Source organism: Callionymus lyra, chromosome 19, assembly GCF_982586985.1.
Source record: "Callionymus lyra chromosome 19, fCalLyr1.hap1.1, whole genome shotgun sequence".
NCBI classification, from domain to species: Eukaryota; Metazoa; Chordata; class Actinopteri; order Syngnathiformes; family Callionymidae; genus Callionymus; species Callionymus lyra.
This window is the reverse complement of record NC_141836.1, coordinates 21,706,588-21,734,001: the sequence shown is the minus strand read 5'-3', so window position 1 is coordinate 21,734,001 and position 27,414 is coordinate 21,706,588. Positions and strand designations below refer to the sequence as shown.

Genomic DNA, 27,414 nt, shown 5'->3' with positions numbered 1-27,414 from the left:
ACAAATGTCTCAAGTTACAGTGGAAAAACACACACACTATAAATCGACTACAGACTGTGTGTGTTTCCCTCAGAAACTGTTGGGAGTATCAACAGTAGAGTTCTGTACTCGCCGAGGTCATGTTCACATGCAGTCTGATCTCTTGTTAGTCTTTTCAAATCTTTATTTTACAAGTTGAGCTTGTGGGCATTTCTCTGATAGGCTCCGCATTCTTTTCATGATTGGTTTTGTTATGAAGGGCATGTAGCTGACAGGAAATTAATGTTTTGTCTGACAGAGGAAAGTGTGATTATGAGTTTGAAGATTCCTTTAAAAATTGGCCTCCAAAAAAAGAGATTGCCAACAGATATTCCAAGAAATAAAAACTGTAAGAGCTATAAAGTCTCCACAAAAGGTCAAAGGTCCATTTCCATGTGAACCTCAAGGTGTCAATCATAATTAAACTACAAAGAGACAAATACGCTCCATGTTGGTTGACCACTTCCCAAAAAATCCTTCCCTCTGCTAAGACTAAATGTCCAACCAGAAAAGTTCTGGAGTAAGATCTCTGTGTAAGAAGACAGACACGGCTACCACAGCTGGGAGCAACCTTTGCTTCCTCCAGTTCAGGATGTGAGAAGAAAATATGAAATTAGCAGGCACACTGCATGTTCAAACATTTCTCTTTATGTATGTACAAATAAAATCACATTTTAACAAAATATAAATTAATTAACAGTAGCAGTACTGCTAAAAGCTTTATGCTTTATGTCGTGACCCCAGGCGTTTTATCTGGAGTCGCTGCCTCCACAGACCAGATTACTTATCCCACACTCTTCCTGGATCGACCACGGCAGTCAATCTGGTACGAGAATCAGGTCAAAAGTGAAAGGTCACAGAGGCAGAGGTCAGCAGCAGTAGTAGTGCCAAGTATGTGCATTTGTGTTTCTATACTTTTGACTAACATTTTTCCTTAATGCGTTGAACTTGATAAATACGTTTTTTTTCTGCATCTGAATTCTTCATATTCCAATCTTGCAATAGAATCATGGTAAATGAGTAATTTGGGTTGAGCTGAATAAAGTTCAAGACTGTATTTTCCTTTTGTCGTTTTATTATATACCTAATATTAACCAGGGTTATTTAGTTATTTTTTAATTCAGAAATAGTGCTATTGATTTCCTGACTTTTGATCCTCTTAAGAACTTGGTTATTCATTTTTAAATGAAGAGTGTTACTATTTTTTTCCTGAATGGGACTCCTGGTTAAAATAAAAAATCTAATAAGATATGTCATGAAACGTTAAACTTCTTTGCAAGTATAGCAACACAAATACAGCTGATGTTTGTGTTGTGTGTTCATAGAAGTCCAGTCTTATTGCCATTTTTTTCATGTTGATGACAGGAATCAGTACAGATAAATTCCTCTTCACTTATTTTGCAAAATTACAAATTTACCATAGATTCATATTTCTCTTCAAAAAGTCTGCTTGTAAATCAGTAGTCGGAAGAAAGACGGGATGTCTGAATCTCCACGGCGCGGACAGACTTCAACACCATAAATTGTGTTAAACTCCCAAAACAATCACATTAATTTGAGGTTATATTTGGCCTCCTAAATCAGTTCCTACTCCTTTCAACAATCCAAACCACTACATGTACGATAAACTAATGAAAAAGAAAAGATGGCCTTTAATTTTAGTTGCATATTGCTTTAAAAGTTGAGTCATCAATAATCTAGATTTCATTTTTGTGTTTGAGGGAGTAACATATAAAAAATGTAATGTTCAGCATTAATGTATCTTTAATGGAACTGGAAACCATAATAAAATTAATTATATCATGTTTCATTACATTTAACAGCTACTACAGGTACCTTTTAAGCATAATCCTATACTTTGCCAAACAGCACATTTGAACGGTGTCTGAACAATTCACTTTAAAAATAAGTATACTTGTTTAAGTGCTAGTGGTTCATCATTTTGTCCGAGTTGTGTCTGTCAGTATATTACTTTTTTTATATTTTACATGCGTGCTAAGGCACCTCAATGAACCAAATTGAACAAAATGAACAAAATCAGAAATAAATATTTGTTGTGCATAAAAGACCATTAACTTGAATATTCTGTACCAATCCTATCACCCAAACATGGAAAAGCTTAGTATCTTTCTTCGTCAAATCCTTCTTGTATTTTGCTGAAACCGCCACATGCTGGCCATTTGAGGTTTAAGGCACTTCCCTTGACTAGTGGCTTGACTCGACAATTAAATATGTATGTAAATATGTATGTTCCAGCACCAAGATGCACAGGTGTGAGGTACAGTGATAATGAGTAGCACTACACATGACAGTAAATTTATTTCTGTTGATTTTGAGGCATTTTGGTGTTTGGATATAAGACGTAAATTTAAGGAGGAAGTAGCAACATAAGTTTTGGCAGTGATCCAAGAGTCAAAAGTGAACAGAGGATCTGGGACGAGTCCTTTCCAGAGATATAATGTGACTAAGGTAATGAAATGTTCATTAGGATTCGGATGAGGTACGTGAGCTGCCATGAACTAGCAACTTGTATATGCTGGAGGAGAGGAATCGTGGGTATGAGTCCCTGTGCATTAATGTGTAGATCTGCAGCTGCGCATCTTCAAACGTGTGAGGCGTCGGGTCCTGCATCTTCCGGTTGGTCACCTCTCGGACTCGAGCGTCAAGGCTTACCTGGAAGAGAAGGCAGTGATTGGTGCTCAGCAGTGGAAGCACAATGCTTCGTCAGTTACGTTTATTTGTTATTAGATTTATTTACAAACTGATATCTCTTAAAGAATGTTTTGACAGCATCAAAAACTTTTTTTGGAACCTCTGGTTATACTGTGAACTGGTCAAAATCAACTATTTTACCACCTCTTAAGGCTAAATCATGTCATTCAATGTTAGTTTCTCTTCACGATCTAACAGTAGGCAACATAAAATATTTAGGAATCAATATCTCCCCAAATCTATCAGAATTGTTCTCCTTGAACTTCTCTCCACTACTTCAAAGCATACAGGATGATTTAAGTCGCTGGACGAAATTACCATTATCACTTATAGAAAGAATAGAAACAGTTAAAATGTCTATCCTGCCGAAAGTCAACTACCTATTTACAATGATTCCCATCACACCAAACTGTTCTTGGTTCAAATCACTGAATACTGCCATTATCAAATTCTATTGGAAAAATAAAACTCCAAGAATAAAACTAACTACATTGCACAAACCAAAGACACAGGGTGGACTTGAAGCCCCTAATTTAGAACTCTATCACCTCTCCTACCAGCTAAAATACCTGACTCAATGGCTGCATGGTCCAAAGTCTGACTCTTCCTGGCTCGACACAGAACAGGCTCATTGTAACAACCTCCTATTGTCAGATCTTCCATTTATAACTCAAACTATTAAAAATCACCAATGCTTTAATACTCTAACGATAAATACAACATTAAAAGCTTGGTGGAGAACCTTAAAAATCACCAAATCCCAAATAATAGCCCCTTCAATACGTTCACCCATCTGGTAAAACCCAGACTTTACGATCAACAAAAAAATGGTAAACTTCAGCAGCTGGAAGGAAAACGGTGTTACACACCTGCACCATATCGTAAAAGGTAACTCGCTTGTTGGCTTTTCTGAGCTTGTTGATAAATTTAATATGACAAATTCGCATTTCTTGGAATATATGCAATTGCATTCTATTATTTTACCAATAGTCAGACAAAATATGGCGACTAAAGACTCTATCTTAGTGAATAAAATACTAAACATCCCTAATACAAAGAAAATAATATCCAAAATATATTCAGTACTGAACTAGGCAGACACCTCCATATGCATACCAACCTCAAAATGGGAAGAAGACCTGGCTATGAGCACAAACCCTGATTTTTGGAGTCAAATATGCAACAATATTTTCTTTAAGAATGTAAACAAACATTTACAGCTTATCCAGTATAAAATTATTCATAGAAGTCACTATACTGCTTCGAGACTACACAGGATGGGCTTCACTGAATCAGACAGATGCACCAGCTGCTCCCTTGACACAAAAGACTCCTACTTCCACTCATTGTGGACTTGCACACCGGTCGAATCATTTTGGCTTAATGTTACAAGTATTATATCAATATTTCTGAACTTAACCATTCCATACTGTCCAAGGATTTGTATATTGGGAGACACTTCTCGGCTCCCCATGCCGAGAAGAACAGAGGCCGTATTGTTAGTTTGTCTTAACATAGCCAAGAAAACCATCCTTCTGAACTGGAAGAATAAGGAAAAGGTCAACATCCACATTTGGAAAGGCCTCTTACTTGATTATATATCAAATGAAAAACTTCTGGCGTCTCTAAATGATGAATTACCGAATTTCAATCAAACCTGGGACCATATTATCTCCCTCTTAACCACAACTGCCTGACTTCCAAATTATACAAACAAATTATGCGTCACGTGTACATCAATGGCTTCCCTCTGTCCTTAATGTTTATTTTCTTTGATGTACAGTATCTTCCCATACACACCCATACTATTATACACACGCAACCACATACAAACAACCACATACACACACATTTATACATAACAAACACATACATAACTACAATAAATTACAATACTACATTACTGATTCACCCGAGAGTGCGACGGGACTTGGAGATTGCCGCTCCCGTCTCTGTGTGGGGGGCATGTTGGAGGCAGTTGTCTCCTCTTAGGACCGTCGGTGGCGCTGGGGGTCATGCTTGCCTCTGGCCTCGCCGGGGCCGTTCTGGCTTGGCCGATTCGGGTGTGAGGGGCCCGGCGGGTGGGGCCTGTGGGACCTTGGGACTGGTGGCGGTGACCGCTGGTGCCACGATGGCCACGTGTGCCGGCGTGGGGGTGGCCCGCTTCCGGGGGGTCTTTGGTGGTGTGCGGGGGTTGGTGCTGGCGGGGGTGGTTGGGGCGGTGGACGGGGGGTTACGTTGGGGGCGGTGCTGGGGCTGGTGGGTTGCTGGTCCGGCTGACGGGGTTGGCGGGTGAACCGTTAGGGGTGGGGCTGGGGCTGGCCGGGTGTTCTGGATGGCCCTCCGGCCCCGGCTTCACCTGGTCTGTGGTGGGGGGCTGTGGGGGCCTGTCTTGGGGTGGGTATCTGCTGCAGCGGTGGCTGTGGACCTCTACTTGCCCTGTGTGGCATGTGCTGTGGTGGGGGAGTCTGTTGCCCTTGGTACTAGGGGTGCGTGGCCGGGTTGGTCGGTCTTTCGGGGGCTTCCCGGGTGGTGGGGCCGCATACTGGGCAGGGACATGGTAGGGGGACGGCGGAGGCATCGGGCGGACCCATGTTACCGTAGAGACCATGTACCACCCATGCAAGTGCTGCTGTCCCCCTAGGTGCTGCATGGTGGGTGGGGGTGGGGGCTGGGGGTCAGTACATACCCCCGCCCTGCCAAAAAAATTAAAAAAATTAAAAAAATAAAAAAATTTAATGCCATCCCTGCCCGCACAACCGTGGCCCCCCTGTGACCCGGGGGACTCTTACCGGAAGACCTGAGCAGGTACTTGGCCATTGTTCCCCTGGGCTCATGCGGTGGCGCTCGACCCGGCTACTGGCCGTGTTCGCAGGGTATTGGTGGGGGGCTCCGCTGCCGCTGCTGTAGTGCATCCCTATCTCCTTGGCTTGTCTTCTCGCGGTCCCCTGCTATGGACTTGGTGGCGGCCTGACGATCTCGGGGTCTTCCGTGGCCCAGCCTGGCCCCGGAGCTCTATCCCCTGACTGGTTTTCTGGCTGTCCCTTGGAGGGCGGGCCCTTGGCCCCTCTGCCTCCGTGCCTGTGCCTGGTGTCTCCCCCTCTTTGCCTCCTTGGTCGTCCTAGCTGGTTCTTGCCCTTGCGCGCCGCCGGGGCCCCCCCGGTGGTGGTCCGCTTTCTCGCTGGTGTTTGGGGTCGGGCTCGGCTCCGGTGGTTATCTCACCTGCCGGGTCCTGGTCTCCCGCGGGTACCTGCCGCGGCTTGGGCTCCCATGTCTGGATCCTGCTGTGCTAGGTATGTGCCCTCTGGCCTGGCTGGGGGTGTGGTGGCTTCTTGGTGTCACTGGGTTCTGCCTGCCCACCATGCAGGGTTGGGTGGTTGGTGCCTCTGGGTCTCTACTTGCACTCTCTTCACACACACAACCACACAACCACACACACACACACACACACACAACCAACCACACACACACACACACAACCCCACACACACAACCACACACACACACAACCACACACACACACACAAAACCACACACACACAACCGCACACACACAACACACACACACACACACACAAAACCACACACACACAACCACACACACACACACACACACACACACACACACACACACACACACACACACACACACACACACACACACACACACACACACACACACACACACACACACACACACACACACACACACACACACACACACACACACACACACACACACACACACACACACTGGATTAAAGGCGCCGACGAGGACGGCTGCCTCTTCCAGTAGCTCCGCAGCAATTTCTATAATTTTCTGTTTTTTATTAATTTTTTTTACTATAATTTTTTAAATGGATACTTTTGAACATGGGGAGAATCGTCTTGTTTACTCAAGAGAGGATCTACTGTCGCTGAAGTCAATGGCACGGGCTGGAGATCGCCACGAGATCCCGATCGAACTTCAGCGCCGTTACAGAGGCTGTCGGGCAGGGAAGAGACTAAAGGCTAAGCTTACGGACAATCGGAGACGTCACAGACCAACGATCCCAACGATCACGATGGGGAACGTCAATTCACTGACGAATAAGATCGACGAGCTGTCTGCCCTCAACAACCAGCGGATCTACAGAGAGAGCAGCTTGTTGATCTTCACAGAGACGTGGCTCACGCAGCTGACTCCGGACTCACACGTGGAGCTGCCTGGTTTCAGCACCGTCAGAGCGGACAGAGACGTGCGCGCGTGTGGGAAGCGCAGAGGAGGAGGTCAGATCATGTACGTGAATAAACGCTGGTGTAGCCCGGGACACGTTACTGTAAAGAAAGTCTCTTGTTGTCAAGATTTGTCAACTGTTGGCTGTCAGCATGCGTCCATATTATCTACCGCGTGAGTTCAGTCACGTGATCGCGCTGTGTGTCTAAATTCCTCCGAGCGCTGCGGCTGCATCTGCCTGTGAGAAGATCCACACAATGACAGCTCGACTTCAGAATCAACATCCTGACGCGTTTATCATCATCTCTGGAGACTTTAATCATGCCAACCTGGACTCTACTCTGCCTACTTTCCATCAGGCTGTGGATTGTCCCACCAGGAATAACAGGACAATTGACCTTCTTTATTCCAACTTGAAGGACGCCTACAGAGCCAAACCTCTTCCTCCACTTGGAAGGTCCGATCACAACCTGGTCCACCTTCAGTCACAGTACATTCCTCTGGTGCAGAGACAGACTGTGACCACTAAGACAATCAGAAAGTGGACACCAGCTGTGGAGGATGCCATCAGAGACTGCCTTGAAACAACAGACTGGGATGTGCTGCTGAGGTCTCATGGTGAGGACATCGAGGGTCAGACACACTGTCTAACAGATTATTTAAATTTCTGCTTGGATGTTGTCGCCCCTACTAAGACTGTCCGCTGTTACCCTAATAATAAACCATGGGTAACAAAGGAGGTCAAGGATGTCCTTAACAGGAAGAAAGTGGCATTCAGGAGCAGGGACAGGGACGCCATGAGGTCAGCTCAGCAGGAGGTGAAGCGATGCTTGAGGGAGGCAAAGGACACCTACCGGAGGAGGTTGGAGGAGAAGCTGAGCCGAGAAGAAATAAGAGAGGTCTGGGATGGTGTTAAAACCATCACTGGACACAAGACCATGGCCTCTCTGACTGCAATGGACACGGTGGAGGAGGCAAATGGTCTGAACAACTTTTTCAACAGGTTTGAGCAGGTCACCTCACCCTCACTGCTGCCCGCCTCAGGACCTGCCCCACCTTCTTGTGCCCCCCTCAGCTCCACACAACCACTTCCCAGCTTCACCTCACTCCAGGTACAGGATGTACTTCGGAGGATTCGTCCAGGGAAGGCTGCTGGTCCTGATAAGGTGTCTGCTCGACTGCTAAAGACCTGCGCTGCTGAACTAGCTGAGCCACTCCAGCATGTCTTCAACCTCAGTCTACGGCTGGGGAAAGTACCAACTCTGTGGAAGACTTCCTGTATCGTTCCAGTCCCTAAAAAGACCCGACCGAGTGTGCTGAACGATTACAGACCGGTGGCACTGACTTCGCAGCTGATGAAGACACTGGAGCGGCTGGTCCTCAAACATCTCAGGCCACAAGTCCAGCACGCGCAAGACCCCCTGCAGTTTGCCTACCAGCCAGCAGTTGGTGTGGAAGATGCCATCCTTCACCTCCTGCATCGGACCTACTCCCACTTGGATAAAGGAAGCGGTTCAGTGAGAATCCTGTTCCTGGACTTTTCTAGTGCCTTCAACACTATCCAACCCACTCTGCTGCAGGACAAACTGACTAAGATGCACGTGGACCCTGGTCTGGTCTCCTGGATTACGGACTATCTTACTGATCGACCACAGTATGTCAGGCTGAAGGACATCAAGTCTGACACTGTGGTGTGCAGTACAGGTGCACCTCAGGGGACAGTACTGGCCCCTCTCCTCTTCACCATCTACACTTCGGACTTCTGCTACAACTCAGAGCTGAGTCTCGTCCAGAAGTATGCTGACGACAGCGAAGACGAGTACAGGAGTCTGATACGTGACTTTGTGGACTGGAGTGAGAGGAACCACTTGTAGATGAACACCTCAAAGACCAAGGAGCTGGTCTTGGACTTCGGGAGGTCCAGGACAAAGCCACGTCCAGTGTCCATCAGAGGCGACGAGGTGGAGATAGTGGACAACTATAGGTACCTCGGTGTGTGGATGGACAGTAAACTGGACTGGTCCTGCAACATAGACCATGTATATAAGAAGGTTCAGAGTAGACTGTACTTTCTGAGGAGGCTTCAATCATTTAACAAGCTCCTCTGCATGTTCTACCAGTCTGTGGTGGCCAGTGTCATGTTCTATGCTGTGGTGTGTTGGGGTGGAAATGTGTCCAAGAGGAGTGTCAACAGGTTGGACAGGTTGATCAGGAGGGCTGGCTCTGTGGTTGGAATGAAGCTGGACTCACTGGTGACAGTTGCTGAGAGGAGATCATTGAACAAACTACTGTCCATCATGGATGATGACAGTCATCCTCTGAACACTGTCATCAGTGAGCAGAGAAGCAGAATGAGTGCACGAATGCTCCTACCCAGGTGCAAAACAAATAGACTCAGGGACTCATTCATCCCTCGGGCTATTAAATTGTACAATTCTGAGTTCGGGGGCAGGAGTGCAGTGAGAGTATCTGGATGTTCTATTCCATGTTAGTCTTTGTATCCTTTGTCTTTGTTGTTTTTCTTTCCTTGACCTATGTTCTTTGTCTTTGTCTTTAGACTTAGATTGTGTCATCTTGTTCTTCCTCTTTATGTTCTTCTTCTTATTTTATTTTTTATGTATTATTTTTTATTGTTTATGAAAAATTGCTGGCTATTGGTAAAAAACAATTTCCCGGAGGAGACCTCCTTAGGGATCAATAAAGTTTTACCTTACCTTACCTTACCTTACACACACACACACACACGCACCCCCCCACACACACACACACCTACCTCTTAACATTTCAACCTCCCCCTCTCCCCTCTATATCTTCACCCGTCACCGGAGTCTGTATACCTGTGTATTGTATACATTTGACATGGTTGCGAAGGAGAATGCCTGCCTCAAGTCCGGTCCTTCCAAGGTTTCTGCCTCTTACAGGAAGTTTTTCCTTGCCACTGTGAGTTATCATGAGCTCTTTGCAGGGAACCATACTGGTTTTATTGGGTCCAACATTTATCCAACAACTAAGTTGTTTATGAAAAACTGTTGGACAATGGATGCCCCACCACAGAATGGACAATACAATTGTATTCTGTGACTGTTACAGTTTACATTTACTGCATTGTAACTGGTGAAGGTATGTAAATAAAATTAAAATTAAAATTAAAATAAAAATAAAAAAAACAAAAAAAAATTATAATAATAATAATAAAAATAAAAAAATAAAAACTGATATCTCTAAATTTGACGATATTCGACTTTCTGAATATTACAAAGGCCACGTATTACAGTACACTGTGACTGTAGTTTGGGGCTACCAAGCAAAAATGAAAAAGCAAAAAAAATATTGAGGGAAAAGAGGGTAAAAATAAAATGAAAAAATAGAATCATGGCAATAAAAAACAAGTTACAATTAATTTGATATAAAAAAAAAATAAAACCAATTCAGAAAACAAAACACAAAATCAATTGAAAAAATGTTTACAAATTCACTAAACAAACAATTTGTGAAATAATAATTTTCACGATAAACAGACACAATTGTAAATGAACCCCATTTTTTTGTTGTAAATAATTGGAATTGTGATAATCTGGTCTGTTAATCTGGTCATGTGTTGTTTGTTTGCACAGTTTTTTGCCTGTTTAAATATTTTTGAGCGCAAATTTCCGTTTACCTTTCCGAATTCCACGATGAATTTAATGTAAACTATTTTTTTTTAATTTAAAGTGACTACAATTGGGATTGCTTTACATCCACAATGTGTGTATAGTGTTTAAGTCATGACTAAAATTGTAAAATGAACTGATAATCTAAGATTTAAGTCATGTTTGAAGTGGGTTTATAAGTCTCTGGCGAATCTATAAATAATCTTGTAATTAGGATAAGGTTTGGTAAAATATTACACGTAAAAAAAAAAGCACCATATAGATAAACTGAAGGTGTGTGTATATGCTGGGTGATGGACCTGGTACCTTGATGTAAAATATTTGATGTTAATATAAAATAAAAGTGGCACCAGCTTTCTACATTTTTACAACACTTTACAACAGCGACAAGAGCAAGTTTACTCAAGTGACTGTTTTGTTGCTGCCCTGGTCTTTCATTCATTTAACGTGACTGTAATTAACGAACATTGACATTGTTGTTAACAAGTGTTTATTTGTTTTTTTTATATTAGTGTGAGGAGTGCCGATGAAGAACTCTTGCCTCTTAGGTTCTGTGTAACACAACCTGCTGATGATCTGCATTTCCATCGACCGTCCGGTTGTTTCATGCCTTGAAACAGACGTGGAGATCTTGAACATATAGCATGAATCAATGTCTGAGTCCTTTAATATTGATTTCTGTACTTCTCAGTGGTGACAGATGAAATAAAGATGCTGGTTTAAATCCCAATGAATGTGACTTAAAGCAAGAAAATTGAACGCCAACCAGAACAGCCACAATATACTGAAATTATTACTTAATAGAACTTCTGAAGACCACACAGAACTGGACTAGAGCACTGGCACTAGAGCAGAGTCAAGCAAGATTTTCACGAGGTGAGGTCTGGGTTGTGAGTCGAGTGCTGATGTGGTTCTGAAGACACAATAAACTGATAAACTCTGGTTACTGGCCTTACTTTTTACTGTTTAACCTCCTTGCTAGTTTATCCTGTATAACTGGCTCTCTGTTCCTCTGGTGCTACTGAACACATCCTGGTAAGACTGGGTAACCTGGCAAGGGTTGATAGATTATGATTGATTGTGTTTTTAAAGTAAAGTAGATGCCTTAAATACATTCAGCGTGAGATTCTCTTACTTCAGATATATTGACAACTGAAGAAAAACACACCCCTTTTTTTAAAGAATGTACGGATTTTGAAAATGTATTATTTTTGTGCATGTTGTACATCATTTGCTTTCCTGGGAGAACTGGAATCTTTTAGTAAGACTAAAAAATAATCCACCCTGGAGTGGAGTCTAATCAACATCACCATTTTTAAACAGTCTAATGGCAGTTCTGTGTTGTCTTCAGAAGTGCAGCGGATGCAGATGCAGCTGTGCATGATTTGTGTGTGTTGATTGGAAGGCAAGGATATGAATACAGATCATGTGGTTATTTTAGATCTAACATTATGAACAAACAGACTATATAATAATATGTTAAAGCCTTTGTTCTGAAAAAAATAAAAAAGATTGTTAGAACTTGGGTGTTTAGTTTGCACTTCATTTTGTATTATTCAAACAAACAAAAGTGTGAAAGAGGGTTGACTGTTAATTTTATTTTGTCGGAGAGAAAAAATAACATGAAATAAAACTTGCTCCAGTAATTATTTCAGTATCAGCATCACATCTTCGGTTCAACCTGTCAAAACCTAGTAGTGCAAAAATAAATATTGGAGGACTAGGCTATGGTGTTGACATCAGACATAGGTTGATTCACGCTATACAAACCATTTTTCTTGATCTCTCCACGTCTGTTTCAAGGCATGAAACAACTGGACGGTTGATGGAGAGGCAGATCATCAGCAGGTTTTGTGATAGTGTTACACAGCACTTGAGAGGCAAGAGTTCTTCGTCGGCACTCCTCCCACTAATGTAAAAAACAAATAAAAACCTGTTAACAACAATTTCAATGTTCATTAATTACAGTTATGTTAAATGAATCTAACACAGGGGCAGCAATAAAACAGTTACTGGAGTAAAATGCTGTAAACATGTAGAAAGCTGGTGCCACTTTTATTTTAGATTTACATCACATACGTTTACGTCTAGGTGTCAGGTCCATCACCCAGGATAAACGCACATCAGCAGTACATTTGTATCTATCTGGTGCTTAATTTAAATGCAATATATTGGTTAAATATTCATTGTTTCAGAGATTGTGTGTTCTGTTCCGTGAATTTGTTAAGTTCTTACAGCGATTGTGTGTTTTATTCCGTGTATTAGTCGAGTTGTTTCAGCGATTGTGTGTTTTGTTTAGCAAATTTGTTTGTGTGTTTTCTTTCGTGTATTTGTAATTTTTTATCCATTGTCAGCGTTGTTTTGTGAATTTGTTATTCGTTTTCAGTGATTGTGCGTTATGATTTCTGAATTGGTTTATTTTGTTTTGCACCTCTCAGCCACCATATTATATCATAAGTATAATATCAATATTCACTTAAATTAAGAGAAAAAAAGTCCAAAAGAACTTAAAAAAGTTACATTTAAATTTAATACAGTAATACATCCAAAATAAAATTGTTAGCTGTTAAACAATGTTACTCTGGCCCCATAAATACAGTCAAAGGGCTGCATGTAGCCCCTGGGCACACATCTGCAATAACATAAAATAAACAGAAACTGTCAAGATGTATTATTAATTATCTAAAGTTAAGAACATTTGCATTGTTAACTAACATAGCTGTTGCTTTGTTGAATTGATGGGATATATTTTTCCTTAATCAACTATAGTCTTACTTCAACTGTATAGTGTCTTGAGATAACTTTGTTATGATAAGACACTTTAAAAAAAATTGAATTGAATTGTTAATGGTACTACCTGATGTAAACCTGTTCCCTAAATCTCCACTTAAATGACAACATGTCCTTTTTAAAGTCACATTAAGGCAAACGGGAAAACATATGTACGTGGTTAAAAATATAAACCTTGTTCAGTTCATATAAAACGTTTGAAGATTCATGCCTGTGGTAAAAGAATACCATACATAATGTGTATTACATTATATAAGTGTCTTAAGAATTGGTGTGAAGTACATAATAAAGTGGAAATGGGGCTGGTTTCTGGGAATGGGCCGTTTGATGAAACACAAATGCCTTACAGTACAAGTTACTAACTCGGAGTGGCCCGATAGCAAACATTTATTTATAGCAGCACAATCTTTCTCTCTATTCTCTCCGCTCTTTATTTAGGAAACAGACACACATTCACTCACACAGCCATGCATACAAAGAACGATAGGCATTTACCCAAGGTCAGACGTGCAGATAGATGGCCATGCTTGAACAGTCACTGCAAAATCAGACATCCACCAAAGATGAGGCGAGCAGTGGATCATACCCTACTGTTAACACACACTTACACACGGCTATAAAAACAGGCTGTGATTAATTCTTAAAAAAAAAGCCTTACACTCATCTTAACAACAACACACTACTGTGTACCAGTGAGATTGTCATGTGATGGTGTAGATTCTTTATTTATCAACCTCAGCTCCAATGTTAAAAGCGAACCTTTACAAAGAACTTTAAATGTCTCCATCAGATTTTGGTTGAGAAAATTAAAAGTTACAATTTAGAAAAATATGTAAAATAAACTAAGACTTTTTTTATATATATATAAAGTTAAAAAAACAGCACAATTATTACCTTTATTTCTTTTATCTGTATAACTTAACTTTCTTTTTTCTTGCATTTTATATATCATAATTACTAAAACACGGCACATAGAGTGACAAATCCTTCATAAGATTTTGACGGTAACCTGTAAATTTATTCCTTTTATTTTATCTCCTCTTTCTGTTCGCTAACTTTTCAAAAACATTTTAATTAAGATGTAAAGTCGTTGTGCGAGTAAGTGCAACTCACTACCTCTTTTGGCGAAAGTATGGAAATGTAGTCCTCGTAGATGGAGCTGACTTTCTCTTCAATGGTGCTTTTGTTGATTTCCTGTTTAAGGTCTTCACAGGCGAGCCAGAACAGCATGTTCTCCTCGCTGTACTCTGTCCGTAAAAACTCCCGAAAAACATTTCTGCCGGCCGGGTTCTTCATCAGCTTGTCGAAAGACTGAGACCAGAGTCGGATCTCCTCAACCGACGGTTTGGTGCTGTTGAAATGACAGCATGTAATCAGACTTAGTTATTTACAAAATTATTTGGTTGTTAAACCTCTACTTATTTATCAAAAACCTCAGTGAGTCGTATCAGAGGGCTGAAAGAGCCAAATGAGCCACGGGTTGCCGACCCCTGGTATATATATATATATACACATATATCGTCAGGTTTGTATCCAGTTAAGACGTCAGACTCACCAAGCTTCACAAATTGGTATAGTTTCCATCTTTGTTTCTTGCGATATGCTCTTCCTCCTCCTCCTTTTCCTGTCCATTTCATTCCTGATGGAGGAATCACACAATTTTTTTTACCAGCAAAAAAACTAATTTACTTTTTTAATATAATAGATCTGTTTTGTTTATTTATATTCAATAAGTATTTTTGCCTTTCAGTTCTATTAACTTTAACAAAAGAGTGAAAGTTGTCAAATATGATTGCCCCTGAAAATCGTTACAAAGTTCACAGTTTTATTAAATATTATCATGAGACTAGAGTATCGCTAGAGTCCCCTTAGCTTCTAACTGCTATTGGGAATGAGTAGCTCGTGAATTTTCAAATAATTTCCAACTACTTTATTATGCCACAAGAAAACTTTTAGTTGGATATTTGGAAAAAATGTAGGTTAATCTGTTATTACAAAGAAGTAAAATTGATGAGAGTTTAACTGAGTTAATATATGAACATATTCAATATTGTAATATTGTAATGACGAAAACAGTGATATTAAATATTCCATGTTTTCTTTGTCTCTTATTCATGTGATACATACCAATCAAAATGTATATTTAAAGTCTCATGAAATAAGTGAGAAACAGACACTTCAGATCGGTTATCTAAGAATATGGCTAAGGGGTTAAACACAAACATGTTTTTTTAATGAACTGGGTTATGGCTGAAAGATTAAGAATAAAAGATTATCCTTTAATGTTCTAAAACTGCTTCTTTTTTTATTCAACATGAATTTAAAAGCCACTTAAACTTCAAAGTTGAAAGCATCCAACAAATTCAAGAGTTTAACAGCCAGGAACCAGGAACATTTAGGCCAAAGGACAAATCTATTTTTTGAGTGAGTTTGAAGCCAGATGGCCTGTTCTCAACCAAAATCACAAGAGCATTTATGTTAGCTAACTACCCGGCTCATCCAAGCCGCTCCCACTGAAATGTGATCTCCCACCAGTGACTTTTTGCTGGTCTCAATATGAACTTGTGCAGTTCTGTGGCACACCAGCTGATCTGAAGAATCACCAGGAACTTTGCTAGAAGCTTCTCTAAAGATACGCTTTTCAGACTTGATTTCTCCGCTTAAATCGGAGATGGACTTCACAAAATAGTTTTCTTGTCTGCGCGTGCAACAGAAAAATAGATGTGTGCTCACCATGAGCAGCTGCAGCAGCAGCACCAGCAGAAACAGCAGGCACTTGGCCGTTGGGAATTCTGGGTTGTGATCATGCCCCGCCCTCTTCCCGTCCCGCTCAGTGACATGGTCTCGCTTCGACCTCCACCCATGGCCAGCTCACCCTCTAGCTCGACGGGGATCGGACCTGTGTACTGCAGAAAAATGAAGAAAAATTGTTATTCTATGTAAATGTTAGATTATGAAGGAAAATGTTTTTTTTCTGAAATCCTATTCAATAATATGTATAATTTAAAAGGTAATATAACGATGCAGTAATTTGGGAAAACAACACTTCTATATACACACCACTGGGTCTTATTTAAAATTTTCACTTCATAATTGGGTGTTTCACAATATATGGAGAAGAGGAAGTGAAAGAGGGAGAGATAATGTGATGCATCATGTGACTATATTGTGATCACACTTCACACACACATAATCACACTCATACACAATCCTCTGGAGTCAAGAAAAATGTTTATTGGTAATATAGGAGAAGTTTTCCCCTAATAATAATATGACTCAAGTGTAAGCAGTGTGTAGGTTTTCATATTCATATAAGTATTACCATGAGAAAAATTAGAAAACATCTAACAAGTCTATACTAAAAAAATATTTTCTTTTCTTTTTTTTACTTTAAAATATTCTTAAATTCAAATTTAGCTCCGAAAAATTGTGGTTCAATTTTGGTTGGTAACCCCTTGGCTCCTCCCTCTCTATCCTCTGGGGCTTGACTGATGGCACATGATCAAGTAATCACCTGCGGTAGTTTTAGCATCTGCCTCCAGACAAGTGTGCCAGACCAAAGTGTTTTGACCTCTGTGTTCTCTGCTCTGTTTTCAGATTCCCTGTTTTGGTTTTTCTTGGAGATGTTGGACATTTCATGTGAGATTTTGGACTATTTATGTATTACGAGATATAGTCTCTTTGTTTTTTATGTTTCAACTGTGTTTAAATAAACTATACATTTTTGTCACCATTTATGCATTTTGCTTAAGGCTCTCACTCGCATTTGGTTCCGCTTGTGTATGTATATGTATATATGTTTATATATATAATTTCTACTAATCTTAAGTTAAATGTTATCAAACAAAACTAATAAACTTGTATTTTTGTTTTAGTTTCAGTTGGTCTATCATGTTCTTCCTCTCTGCCTATATGTCGTTTAAAGTCATTTTATTTCTATAAATTGTTCCCATACTTACTTACTTACATACTATCAGTAACAGTCTTTATTCATAGATGGCCATTATTTTTAGTATTTTGACAAAATATTTTAACCGCACGGTATCCTATTTCAAATATGTCTATTTCTTAAGAAACTTAGTACATTATGGTTGGTTTATCTTTGGACGATGGACATACAGGTTGGCAAAAGGTTTTTCAACCAAAGCATCCAGCGGAACAGGACATTTGTTAGTGGAGCTGTGATGACGATGTGTTTATCCATGTAAACTATTTGTTGATTTCTCAAAAGAGAAACACCAACTTCTAACAAGAACAGATTTTAGAACGGGAAACAACAATAGTATCACAATGTTAATCAAAAATATAGTAAATGCAGTATGATAATATTTTCTATTAAACCACTATAATGTATTTATATTATATTTATAATTTCTAGGGATAACATGAACAAATTAAGTAGATTTTAAATTGGTGTTACTTACATAGAGAAAGTACAATAATTTCAAAAAAAAAAAAAACACGTTAACTGTGGGGTAATTTATAATTATTGCTGTCATGGATATTTATTTACCATCAGATTTACAGTTCCCTATGACCTCACAAGGGCTGCATGTGGCTCCCGGATAGCAATTTACGCAAAGTAATACAGCAACATAAAACGTCCAACAGGGAAACCCAAACACCTACCATAAGTTATACACATTGTCAGAAGCTTCCTTAAACCTGTATAATGTATCTTTGTGCCTTTTCAGTGCAAAAATCACATTTTCAGGAATTGAGAGACGGTTGGTGTTAAGATTAACGATGCAGTTGCATACTATACTATATAATTGCTGTTGAAACAACTCGGCAAAGACAAGAATATTTTCTAGCTGTATTTACTTACTTACTTACTAACTATAGTGAAGTAATATGAAAGCCATATAAGAGTAAGTGGCCATCGAGAAGAAACATTTACGGTAACTCACCAGTGTACCGTTGGATGGAAGAGGTAAACTTGAGCCAAAACAAAAGTCCTTTGCCACACTTGCAAGTTTTGTCAGAAAACTAAACCACTTACGACATGTCTTGACATGAACACAGACTGAAGAAGTGGCTCAAGGCAACAGGAAATGATGGAAACACAGTGACAGGAAGCAGTCAGCAGGTGGCCTTTTTTTCTTTTCTTTTTTTTTAAATGAATCAGACATAGTGTCTACATATGCACATTTACACTTCATAAACCATTTCCTACCATGTTGCAGGGGAATCTTCTAAAACCTGACATGTTTTTTTTTAAGTTTACTGGGACACCCCAGACGATGCAGGTTTTACTGTCTTTGGACGCCTGATTGGTTCAACTATATGTGCTTGACTGGAACCAAAACCTGCAAAACCTTGATTAATGCGGCATGTATATCATGTATAAACTTGCTTTTCAGTATTTAAATCAAATAACAGGTCTAAAGCTGAAACGTTAGATATTTTTGTTGTCATTTACAATCACACTTTACCCGCTTTGAACAGATAAAATTATGAAAGGTAAAATAGGAGATAAAGTTGAAGCAGCAAATATGTTAGAAAGATAGACGTAGATAGAATCAAATGAATAGGAGGAATAGAGCCTGGGAAAGAGAGAAAGACACGGCAGACATTTTAGGGGGAGGGGGGATGATAAGCAGACAAGAGTGAGACAAGTTGACAGCAGTTATATATAGTCCTGTGGAAATGAAATGACAGTTTAATTTATCAGCAGAGGGGTGCGGAATTCTCTTTCAGGAAAAAAGAAATATATATATTTACAACTTAAATGATAAAAAAAATCACATTCAAAAACTTTTCTTCAGTTCAAGGTGTTTCTGAGAGATTTGCTGAAATAAAAGTGCTTCAACACTCTTGAAGGTGAACAGTCAAGGATTGTGAGGCATTTTGCTGTTATTGGACTTCATGCCTGGAATGCATCCTGGGCAGCACATCACAGCTTCACAGGGCCAAGTATGAGGTTTCTCCTCTTAGTTGTTGTCTGTATGAATATGTGTGCAGCTACTTCTGTTTTTTGTAAAACACCTCAATAACATGGTTATATATATTTAAGGTGAATATTAGGTTGTGCATGTCACGAGGTCTGAGATGGAGCCATGATCTCTGCTTGTACAACCCTGATATTCCTATAGATATTGATTGATGTGAACTTCATTCTGCTATAACTGATTTGATTGAATAATTAATTAAATAATATATTTTAAAAAACATTTTAAATCACTCTTTATGCTAATTATCCTAAATGCAATGTCGAGGGCTGGGTATTGATCGAACCTAAGTAAGCGACAAGGGTCACACATTTAGTGGATCTATTGTATATATCATAGGGATGGTGCGCTAAAAAACATTGCTAATGCTGGGGCTATCCTTGATGTGATATGATATATAGCTCTGTGCAAGTGAACCCATCTGTAAACGATACAGCCGAATCGTCGACAGATTATCAAGTTTTTATCATTTTATTTTCTTCCGGGTATCAAAACTTTGCACCAAAAGACGAAGCATGTTTCGACACTATAATATGAACCCTTTTTTCATAGGTGCCTCAAAGAACAGAAGTTCGATACCCAGCCCAAGCAATGTCCAGTTTGGAGCTGGTGTAGTGTGACTGAGCAGCCTGGTGGTCTCTCCACTACTGTTGATTTCCGCCCCATGCTCCTGAGTGTGACACATGCTCACAGCTCCTTTTAAAAATCCTGATTTTCAGGTTTCATAAAGAGAAGCTGGTGTCACTTTTGACATACAGTATGTGCCGGTGTATATGTTTTATATTAATTTGGTGCTTGAGCAGAGGGTGGGGATTTAATGACAGTTTTATACAATGATGGGATGACAAAGAAGAAGAAGTTCCACTTGGTTTACCAGAACATCCGTCATGTCGTGAGGCCGAGCAGTTGGTTAGTGTGCTAGTCGTCAGCGATGTTAGATGCCGGACACATGCATGTCATCCCCCCTTCTGCCTTGGGCCTCTCCTTTCCAATCGCACACACAGTCACACACATTTATAAACACACATACATTGATACAGCACATGTGTGGCCATGCAGTCATGCCGTTCAGAAATGGTCGGAACAAAGACATAGCATTTACAAAGCACACGTCACACACGCAGAGAGAAAAGGGAAAAAAGGCAAGAGTAAGGGCCAAAAGATGGAGTATTAAAGATTAACAAACACATAAGGATTAATCCATATTGTTGGTCATACACATTTACAGTGAATACAATATACATTGAAACTAAAAGTTTTTATATGTTGATGCACAATCACTGTCTGTGGAGACACTTTCTGTGTAAGGCAGCAATTGTAATAATGAACAACAATAACGTTACCATAATTCCAAATAAAACAGCATTAACAACAACAATAATAGATCCTAGATGAAACTACAGGAACAAGTTTAAGTTTACAATGATCTAGACAGGAAGTGGAGTGACAGCGGGGTCAGTGTTTTAGTCACTTAAATGGAAATACGCAGCTCCGGTAATATCAGCGATGTATGAAGAGAACGCCGGTTTTTTAGGGGCTGCGTAAGATCTTTTAATGTTTTGTAATGTGAAGTGACCAAATCTTTGTTACGTAATCTTTTCAAAGTGCAAAAATAATCTCTGAGCAGAATCTAATACAGTCCATAAGGACAGTTATTGAAAATTAGAAATGACAGAGGCCTTCAATCACTGGGTCTGAATCCCGTAACCCGCAAGGAAAGTGTACCGAGCCAAAGAGAACAGTATTAAATTTAGAGAAAAGCCCTACAGCAAACGTTAACTTGTAAAATGTTCACATGTCAAGAAGCTTGCTAGTTTATTCCAGCTTGACCCAGAGACAACACAATCAACCAGACTGTAGACTAACTGGTTGCAGAGAAACCAGTCGTTCTAGCTGACTTAGCGTCATGTAGAGATGTGTTTTCTACGCACTTCATGTCTGAACTGAACGATTTTTCTCTTCAAATGGAAAACACATCAACATGTACTGTAATTTCATAGTCAAAATATTTGAAACAAATGTACCTACTTTGTAAACATATTTTCAAACTACTGAAACAATATTCTCTGAAACAAGTTTCAAAACAACAATGCTATCCACGTGTCTGAGCCACAGATTTGTTCGTATATATATTTCTAGTGAGATTCCGGCAAAATAACATTTATATTCATTTTTCATACCAGACGTGTACCTCAGTTCATTGTTTCATTTTCTGATTTTATTTAAGATGAATAATAATTATACTAGATGTTTACAAGTGCTTGAAGTCAATATTCTACTCAATTGATTGAGTTTATAGAAATAAACAAAGATTGACCTATTCACAGAACCTGGACTTCATCCCTGAACCTAAGCCCTCGAAAGTCTCAGAGGTGTGTTATCTCAGCCGATACTGCAGACAGTTTTTCTGCTTTGTTTGACCCTCTTTCCTTCAATGACTGCCTTAACGTGGACAGTTTGATTCACTGTTTCACTAATCATTGTGTTGAAATACTGGATCAAGTGGCATTTGTTAAATCGAACTTGAAGGTTCAGAAAAAACGGTGCCCTTGGACAAATGAAGATTTACTGAGTCTAAAGAGACTTTCCCGAAAGACTGAGCATCTATGGAAGTCCACTAAACTTGAGGTGCACAGACTTCACCTCAGGGATCTGTCTTCATACAATGAGATGGTGGAAAATGCCAGAACTGATTACATCAGAAAAATGGTAGCAGCAAATATGAAAAACCCCAAAGTGTTATTTGACACGATCGACTCTCTTGTGTCTCCTGCAATGCATTGTTTAGATTTTTCATTGAAAAAATGTAATTGCTTAAAGAGAAAATATCTCCCCCATTGTGTGAAACCCCTGCTGTCACTGAGCCTGTCTCCTCCTCGTGGTCTTCCTTCACTGCTGCATCTCTGGCTGATATTTCAGCACTATTGAGTAAAATGAAACCCTCCTCTTGCTCGTCCGACGTCCTTCCTTGTAGGCTCTTTATCAAAGAGTTTGATGTTATTGGGCCCTGGGTTGCTGTAATGGTTAACCTCTCCCTTTCCACAGGGTTTTTTTTCCAAAGCATTTAAACATGCCATTGTGGAGCCTTTGCTCAAAAGGCCAGGCTTAGACCCGACTGACCTCAGTAATTTCAGGCCTATTTCTAAGCTCCCTTTCTTGTCCAAGATCTTGAAGAAGGTGGTGTCTGAGCAGCTGTATTGTTACTGGATAAGAGCGAAATCCATGAGAAGTTTCAGTCTTGCTTCCGCAAACATGACTCAATGGAGTCGGCCTTACTGAAAGTGTCCAGTGACATCATGATGTCGGCTGATTCGGGTCAATACACTGTTCTGGTTCTCTTGGCTCTGTCCTCAGCCTTTGACACAGTTGATCACCAGATCTTGCTCAGAAGATTGAGGGATGAAGTGGGACTGTCTGGTTCTGTGTTACAGTTTTTCTTATCATACATTTGGGCGAAGTTTTAGTGTATCTGCAAATCAAATGATGTCTGAATCGGCGGATCTGTTGTGTGGACTACCTCAAGGTTCTGTTCTGGGTCCTTTATTGTTTTTGCTGTACTTGATTCCCCTGGGTAAAATCATTCAAAGATTTCCTGATGTTTCTTGCCACATCTTTGCCGATGACATCCAGTTCTACTGCTCATTTGATTCAACTGAGCCCCAGAGGCAGAACAGCTTAGTCTATTTTTTGCTAGAAATCAAACAATGGCTGAGTGAAAACACTTTGCAGCTAAATGTGGACAAAACTAAAACTCTGGTTATTGCTCCTGATGATAAGGTTCCAGGGTTGAGTCAGTTCTTGGGTGACTAAGGTCAGTGTGTAAAACTGAGCAGGAGAAACCTGGGTGTTGTATTTGATAAAGACATTTCTCTAGTTCAACACTGCAGAAAACTGACCAGAAACTTTTTCCTTCAACTGAGAAACATCTCTAAATTTTCGTCACAAAATTATCTGAAGCTTGTAATCCATGCGTTTTTGTGTTCTCGTCGGGACTATTGCATCAGTTTATTTTCATGTCTTAACAAGAACCAGCTGTCTTGCCTGCATTTGATACAGAACTCTGCAGTGAGAATTCTGACTCGCTCTAGTAGAAGAACTCACATTTCTCCGATCCTTAAATCTCTTCACTAGCTGCCAGTTTCTTTCGGGATCAACTTTAAAATTCTGGTTCTTACTTTCAGAGCTATTCATGGTCAGGCTCCTCTTTAAATCAGTGATCTGAACAAGCCTTACACCCCGGCTCAGGCGCTGAGGTCTGTGGACCAGAATCTGCTGATGGTTCCACGCACACGGTTCAGGACCAGAGGTGAGAGATCGTTACAGGCTGTTGCTCCTAAGCTTTAAAACAATCTTCCTCTCTCTCTGCGCTTGATGGAGTCTACCGACTCCTTCAAGAAACATCTCAATACATTTTCATTTGTGCAGGCTATTCCTTGAATGACTCTTGTGTTTGTCTCGGTGTTGTCTTGTCCTTTTCAGAATTTATTTTATTGTCTATTTTTTGATTGATTAAACACTTTGTGACGCTGGTCTAGAAAAGCACTCTATGAAAACTAATGAATTACTTTATTTGATAATGGATGTAATAAGCGGCTAAATAAAACCTTGTTTACAGTTACCTGGTTTTAAATTCTATTTCAAACTATGTGTCAAACTCACAGCCAGGGTCCAAATCCAGCCAAAGCAGTCAGTCCGTCAAATGGCTGGCTCAAACCAAATGATATTAATGTTTATGTTCATATGGTCACTCATATAGATAAGATAGATAAGATAGATAGATAAATAGACAGACAGACAGACAGACATACCGATAGATCGATAGATCGATAGATCGATAGAACAAACTGCCTTCTGCTACAGCCAAATATTTCTAATTTTCATTCATCATGCCAAAGCACATGCTGCCATATTTCTGTACCCCAGTTCCTATGCTTTCGTGCATAGTTGTCGTAGTTGTAGTCACTTGGCCTTTTCCATGTCAGAGGAATGGCTTTTTGGCTGCAAGTCTTCCATGAAGACCACTTCTGGCCAGACTTCTCCGGACACTAGAGGGGTGTACCTGGGTCCCATTGGTTTCTGCCAGTTCTGAAGTGATGGCATGTCTGGACATCTTCCGATTTCGTAGGGAAATAAGCTTGATTTGTCTTTCATCTGCTGCACTTTCCCTTGGCCAACCACTATGTTTACCATCCTAAACGTTGCACATTTGTTTGTGCTTCTTCAAAAGAGCTTAAACAGCACATCTTGAAACCCCAGTTTGCTTTGAAATCTTTGTCTAGGAGAAACCTTGCTGATGTGTTTCAACCTACTTGTGAAATTAATGATCATTAGCACCTGTTTGGTATAATTGGTTGATCATACACCTCACTAGAATCCTACAAAACCCCACTTTGTGCAAATGTACCTATAAGAATTGATGCTGGTTTGAAGGCTAACTAACTAACTAACTATAGTATAGTTATATATATATATATATATATATATATATATATATATATATATATATATATATACTGTATATAGTTAGTTATTTAGTTAGTTAGTTACAGTTTATGGTTCAAAGTTTGTGTTAAATCAAATAATTGATTTAATTTACAATTACCATGCAAATAATCCTTTAAATAATAGACCACTTTTGAATTTGGAGTTAAACTTCTATGTTCTGCAAGATGGAAGCAATCTTTACGTCCTTCACAGATGAAAGAACAATGAAATCCTGGTGATGACTGAGGGCAAAAGAATACAGTCTACTCCGGCAGCTTTTAAAGCTGATCTTCGGACATATTTCTGTTTAAAAACAAACAAAATCAGTAATGACTTTGTCAATAGTAAATGTGGTCTTTAAAGTCTGCAACGTCAGAGTCAATTACTTGGCAAACACTACAAATATATCATACTTCCTACTAGGGCTGTGTATTGACAAAAATCTGGCGATATGATAGGTATGACGATACATGTAATACTATAGAAACAACAATTTATTGTTTCTTTTAAATTATTTTTAATTGATTAATTTTACAAAGAACATCATAGAGCAGTAATCAATCAATGCTATTACATGCAACACTTATTCTGGCTTTTACAACAAAGAAATATCATATACTTTCTCTATTCAAATGTAAAAAGTGTTTGTAGGAAAGTGTTTCTCAAAAAATTAGATAGACCGACTTACAGACACTTTATTGATCCCTTGAGGATAAATTATTTTGTCCAGCAGCAATAACACATCCATCCATAGAAGAGTCCATAAATACATGTAATTAAATAAATAAATACATAAAGATTAAAAAATATATATTGACAATGCACAATTAAGTGCATTAACAGTTTCAAACAACATGGATCAACATGAATTCTCCAGTATTTGTAAGTGCTTAATTTTCTAACTTAAGTTTTTTGTGAAGTAAGATGAGCTGGTCCCCATGCCCGGATTTCCTACTTCAGATCACATGGCTCTTATCGACGTTAACACTGTCTTGCTTTGTTTTAAAGCAATGGGTCCAAACTTCAGCTTTAAAAGCTGCTGGAGCCTGGTGTATCTTTTTTTCAGTCATTGTTTTCAATTTGCCAGTTTTGTTGTTACTTAGGCATGGAGGAAATGACGAATGTTACTTACTTGTGGAGGGAGGTTAATTTGCAGCACACAAACAAAAAACACTGTGAATATTGTTAATTGTACAAAAAATATGACTAATTGTCTTTTGTACACACACTAATGAAATATAAACTGTACAATAATTATGAATTAAAATTTCATTCTTTTTTGAAATGTCAATTTTATTTCAATGTTTATTTCTACTCTTTTTTTCTTAATATCGATATAGAGCTATTGCATATTGATACAGTATCTGGAAAAAAATGTTTTATATCAATACTTTCTTACACCCCCTACTTTCTACAATATTGCAATGTATTGTAGAGTTAGCCCTGAATCATAATACATATTGTAAAACCAGATTCTTACCAATACCTATCCCGAGTAACTTTTTTTTCTGGCAACAAACTAGAGTAAGTTGAACAACTTAACTTTGCAGAAATCTTTATTTTGTGTACTTGATTCTGCAAAGCAAAGCAGCTGACGAACAAGACATCCCTGAGGGTCCAAACTTCCCATGAATGATTCAATGAATAAACCAATCGCATTATAAATATTGTTTAATAACACTATACTGACTGACGACTGAGGTCGTATGTTTAGTTTTACTCATTCATAAAAGAGGGGCACACATAAAAGATCGTTACGATATCGGAATATGAGTTTCAATTAATAGAGGGTGAATATATCAAGGCGATCAAGGCGTCAAAGTAGGAAAGAAGGAAGGAAGGGGAGGGTAGGAAGGAAGGAAGGGAGCGAGTGAGGGACTCACGGACGATTCCTCAGCGGCGCGGTGGGACGACAACCCTGCCGCAGCTTCGTACGTTAGATGAATTAAACACATCCAAGCTCCCCGGGCTCCATAGCCAAACACATACTTACAATGTTGGCATCAACCAGGTCCGAAGGGCGGATTCCGCTTCGCTTTCTGACTCTGAGGCACATCCGTGTTTCCGGCTCTTTTTGTGTCGCTCAGAGCGGCGAGATTTATTTGACTTCAATTTATTTCCCTCACTATCCAGCTGCGCCGCCGTATAGCAGGAAGGAGTCCTCCTCCTCCTCCTCCCCCTTTCTACTGCTCTCCCCGGCTCGGGTTTTTCCCAGAGAGAGAGAAAGAGAGAGAGAACGCGAGAGACTAAAAGGATCAATGGGTGAGTGGGTGAGAGAGAGAGCAATCACCGCCCCAGCTGATAGGCGTCCGCACGCATGCGCACATGAGAGTGTTTTATTTTATTAAAATAATGCATGTATGTATTAGATAATGCACATTTAGTTTAGATACATTATTTCTCTCATTCCGGCGGATTTAAAACACACTTTAACAATATTATTTTATATAAAATATAAAATTATAAATAAATATAAAATAAAAAATATATATATTTTATATTTTTTTTGCTACAGAATTCATTTTTCTAAAATCTGTCTCGGTGTCTTAGACAGTGCTTAATACACATTCTGATAAAACTTAATTAATAAAAG

At 39.6% G+C, this 27,414-nt stretch overlaps 1 protein-coding gene across 3 annotated transcripts; it reads right to left on the bottom strand.

The window, feature by feature from the left end:
- Positions 1 to 669: 669 nt before the first annotated feature.
- rgs19 (regulator of G protein signaling 19) lies at positions 670 to 26,986 on the bottom strand. Of its 3 annotated transcripts, XM_087781805.1 has the most exons (6): positions 26,815 to 26,891; positions 20,212 to 20,321; positions 16,120 to 16,292; positions 14,942 to 15,025; positions 14,503 to 14,737; positions 670 to 2,691 (listed from the first exon to the last, which is right to left on the bottom strand). In XM_087781805.1, exons 2-6 carry the CDS (start codon positions 20,224 to 20,226, stop codon positions 2,503 to 2,505), a joined length of 696 nt encoding a protein of 231 aa, XP_087637931.1. In that variant the 5' UTR covers positions 20,227 to 20,321; positions 26,815 to 26,891; the 3' UTR covers positions 670 to 2,502. The 3 variants fall into 3 exon arrangements, with proteins under 3 accessions (XP_087637931.1, XP_087637930.1, XP_087637932.1); XM_087781804.1 differs by lacking the exon at positions 20,212 to 20,321 and having other exon boundaries at positions 26,815 to 26,986; XM_087781806.1 differs by lacking the exons at positions 20,212 to 20,321; positions 26,815 to 26,891 and adding an exon at positions 18,297 to 18,400.
- Positions 26,987 to 27,414: the final 428 nt, after the last annotated feature.

What these genes read in the sequence shown, in the direction of transcription:
- rgs19 (XM_087781804.1), bottom strand. Translation starts at nt 26,877, where the DNA reads ATGTGCCTCAGAGTCAGAAAGCGAAGCGGAATCCGCCCTTCGGACCTG. An exon ending in ACCTGGTTGATGCCAACATT is followed by an intron (nt 16,293 to 26,814) that starts GTAAGTATGTGT and finishes ATTTTTCTGCAG; the next exon opens with TACACAGGTCCGATCCCCGT. An exon ending in CCATACTTTCGCCAAAAGAG is followed by an intron (nt 2,692 to 14,502) that starts GTAGTGAGTTGC and finishes CTTCTCTTCCAG; the next exon opens with GTAAGCCTTGACGCTCGAGT.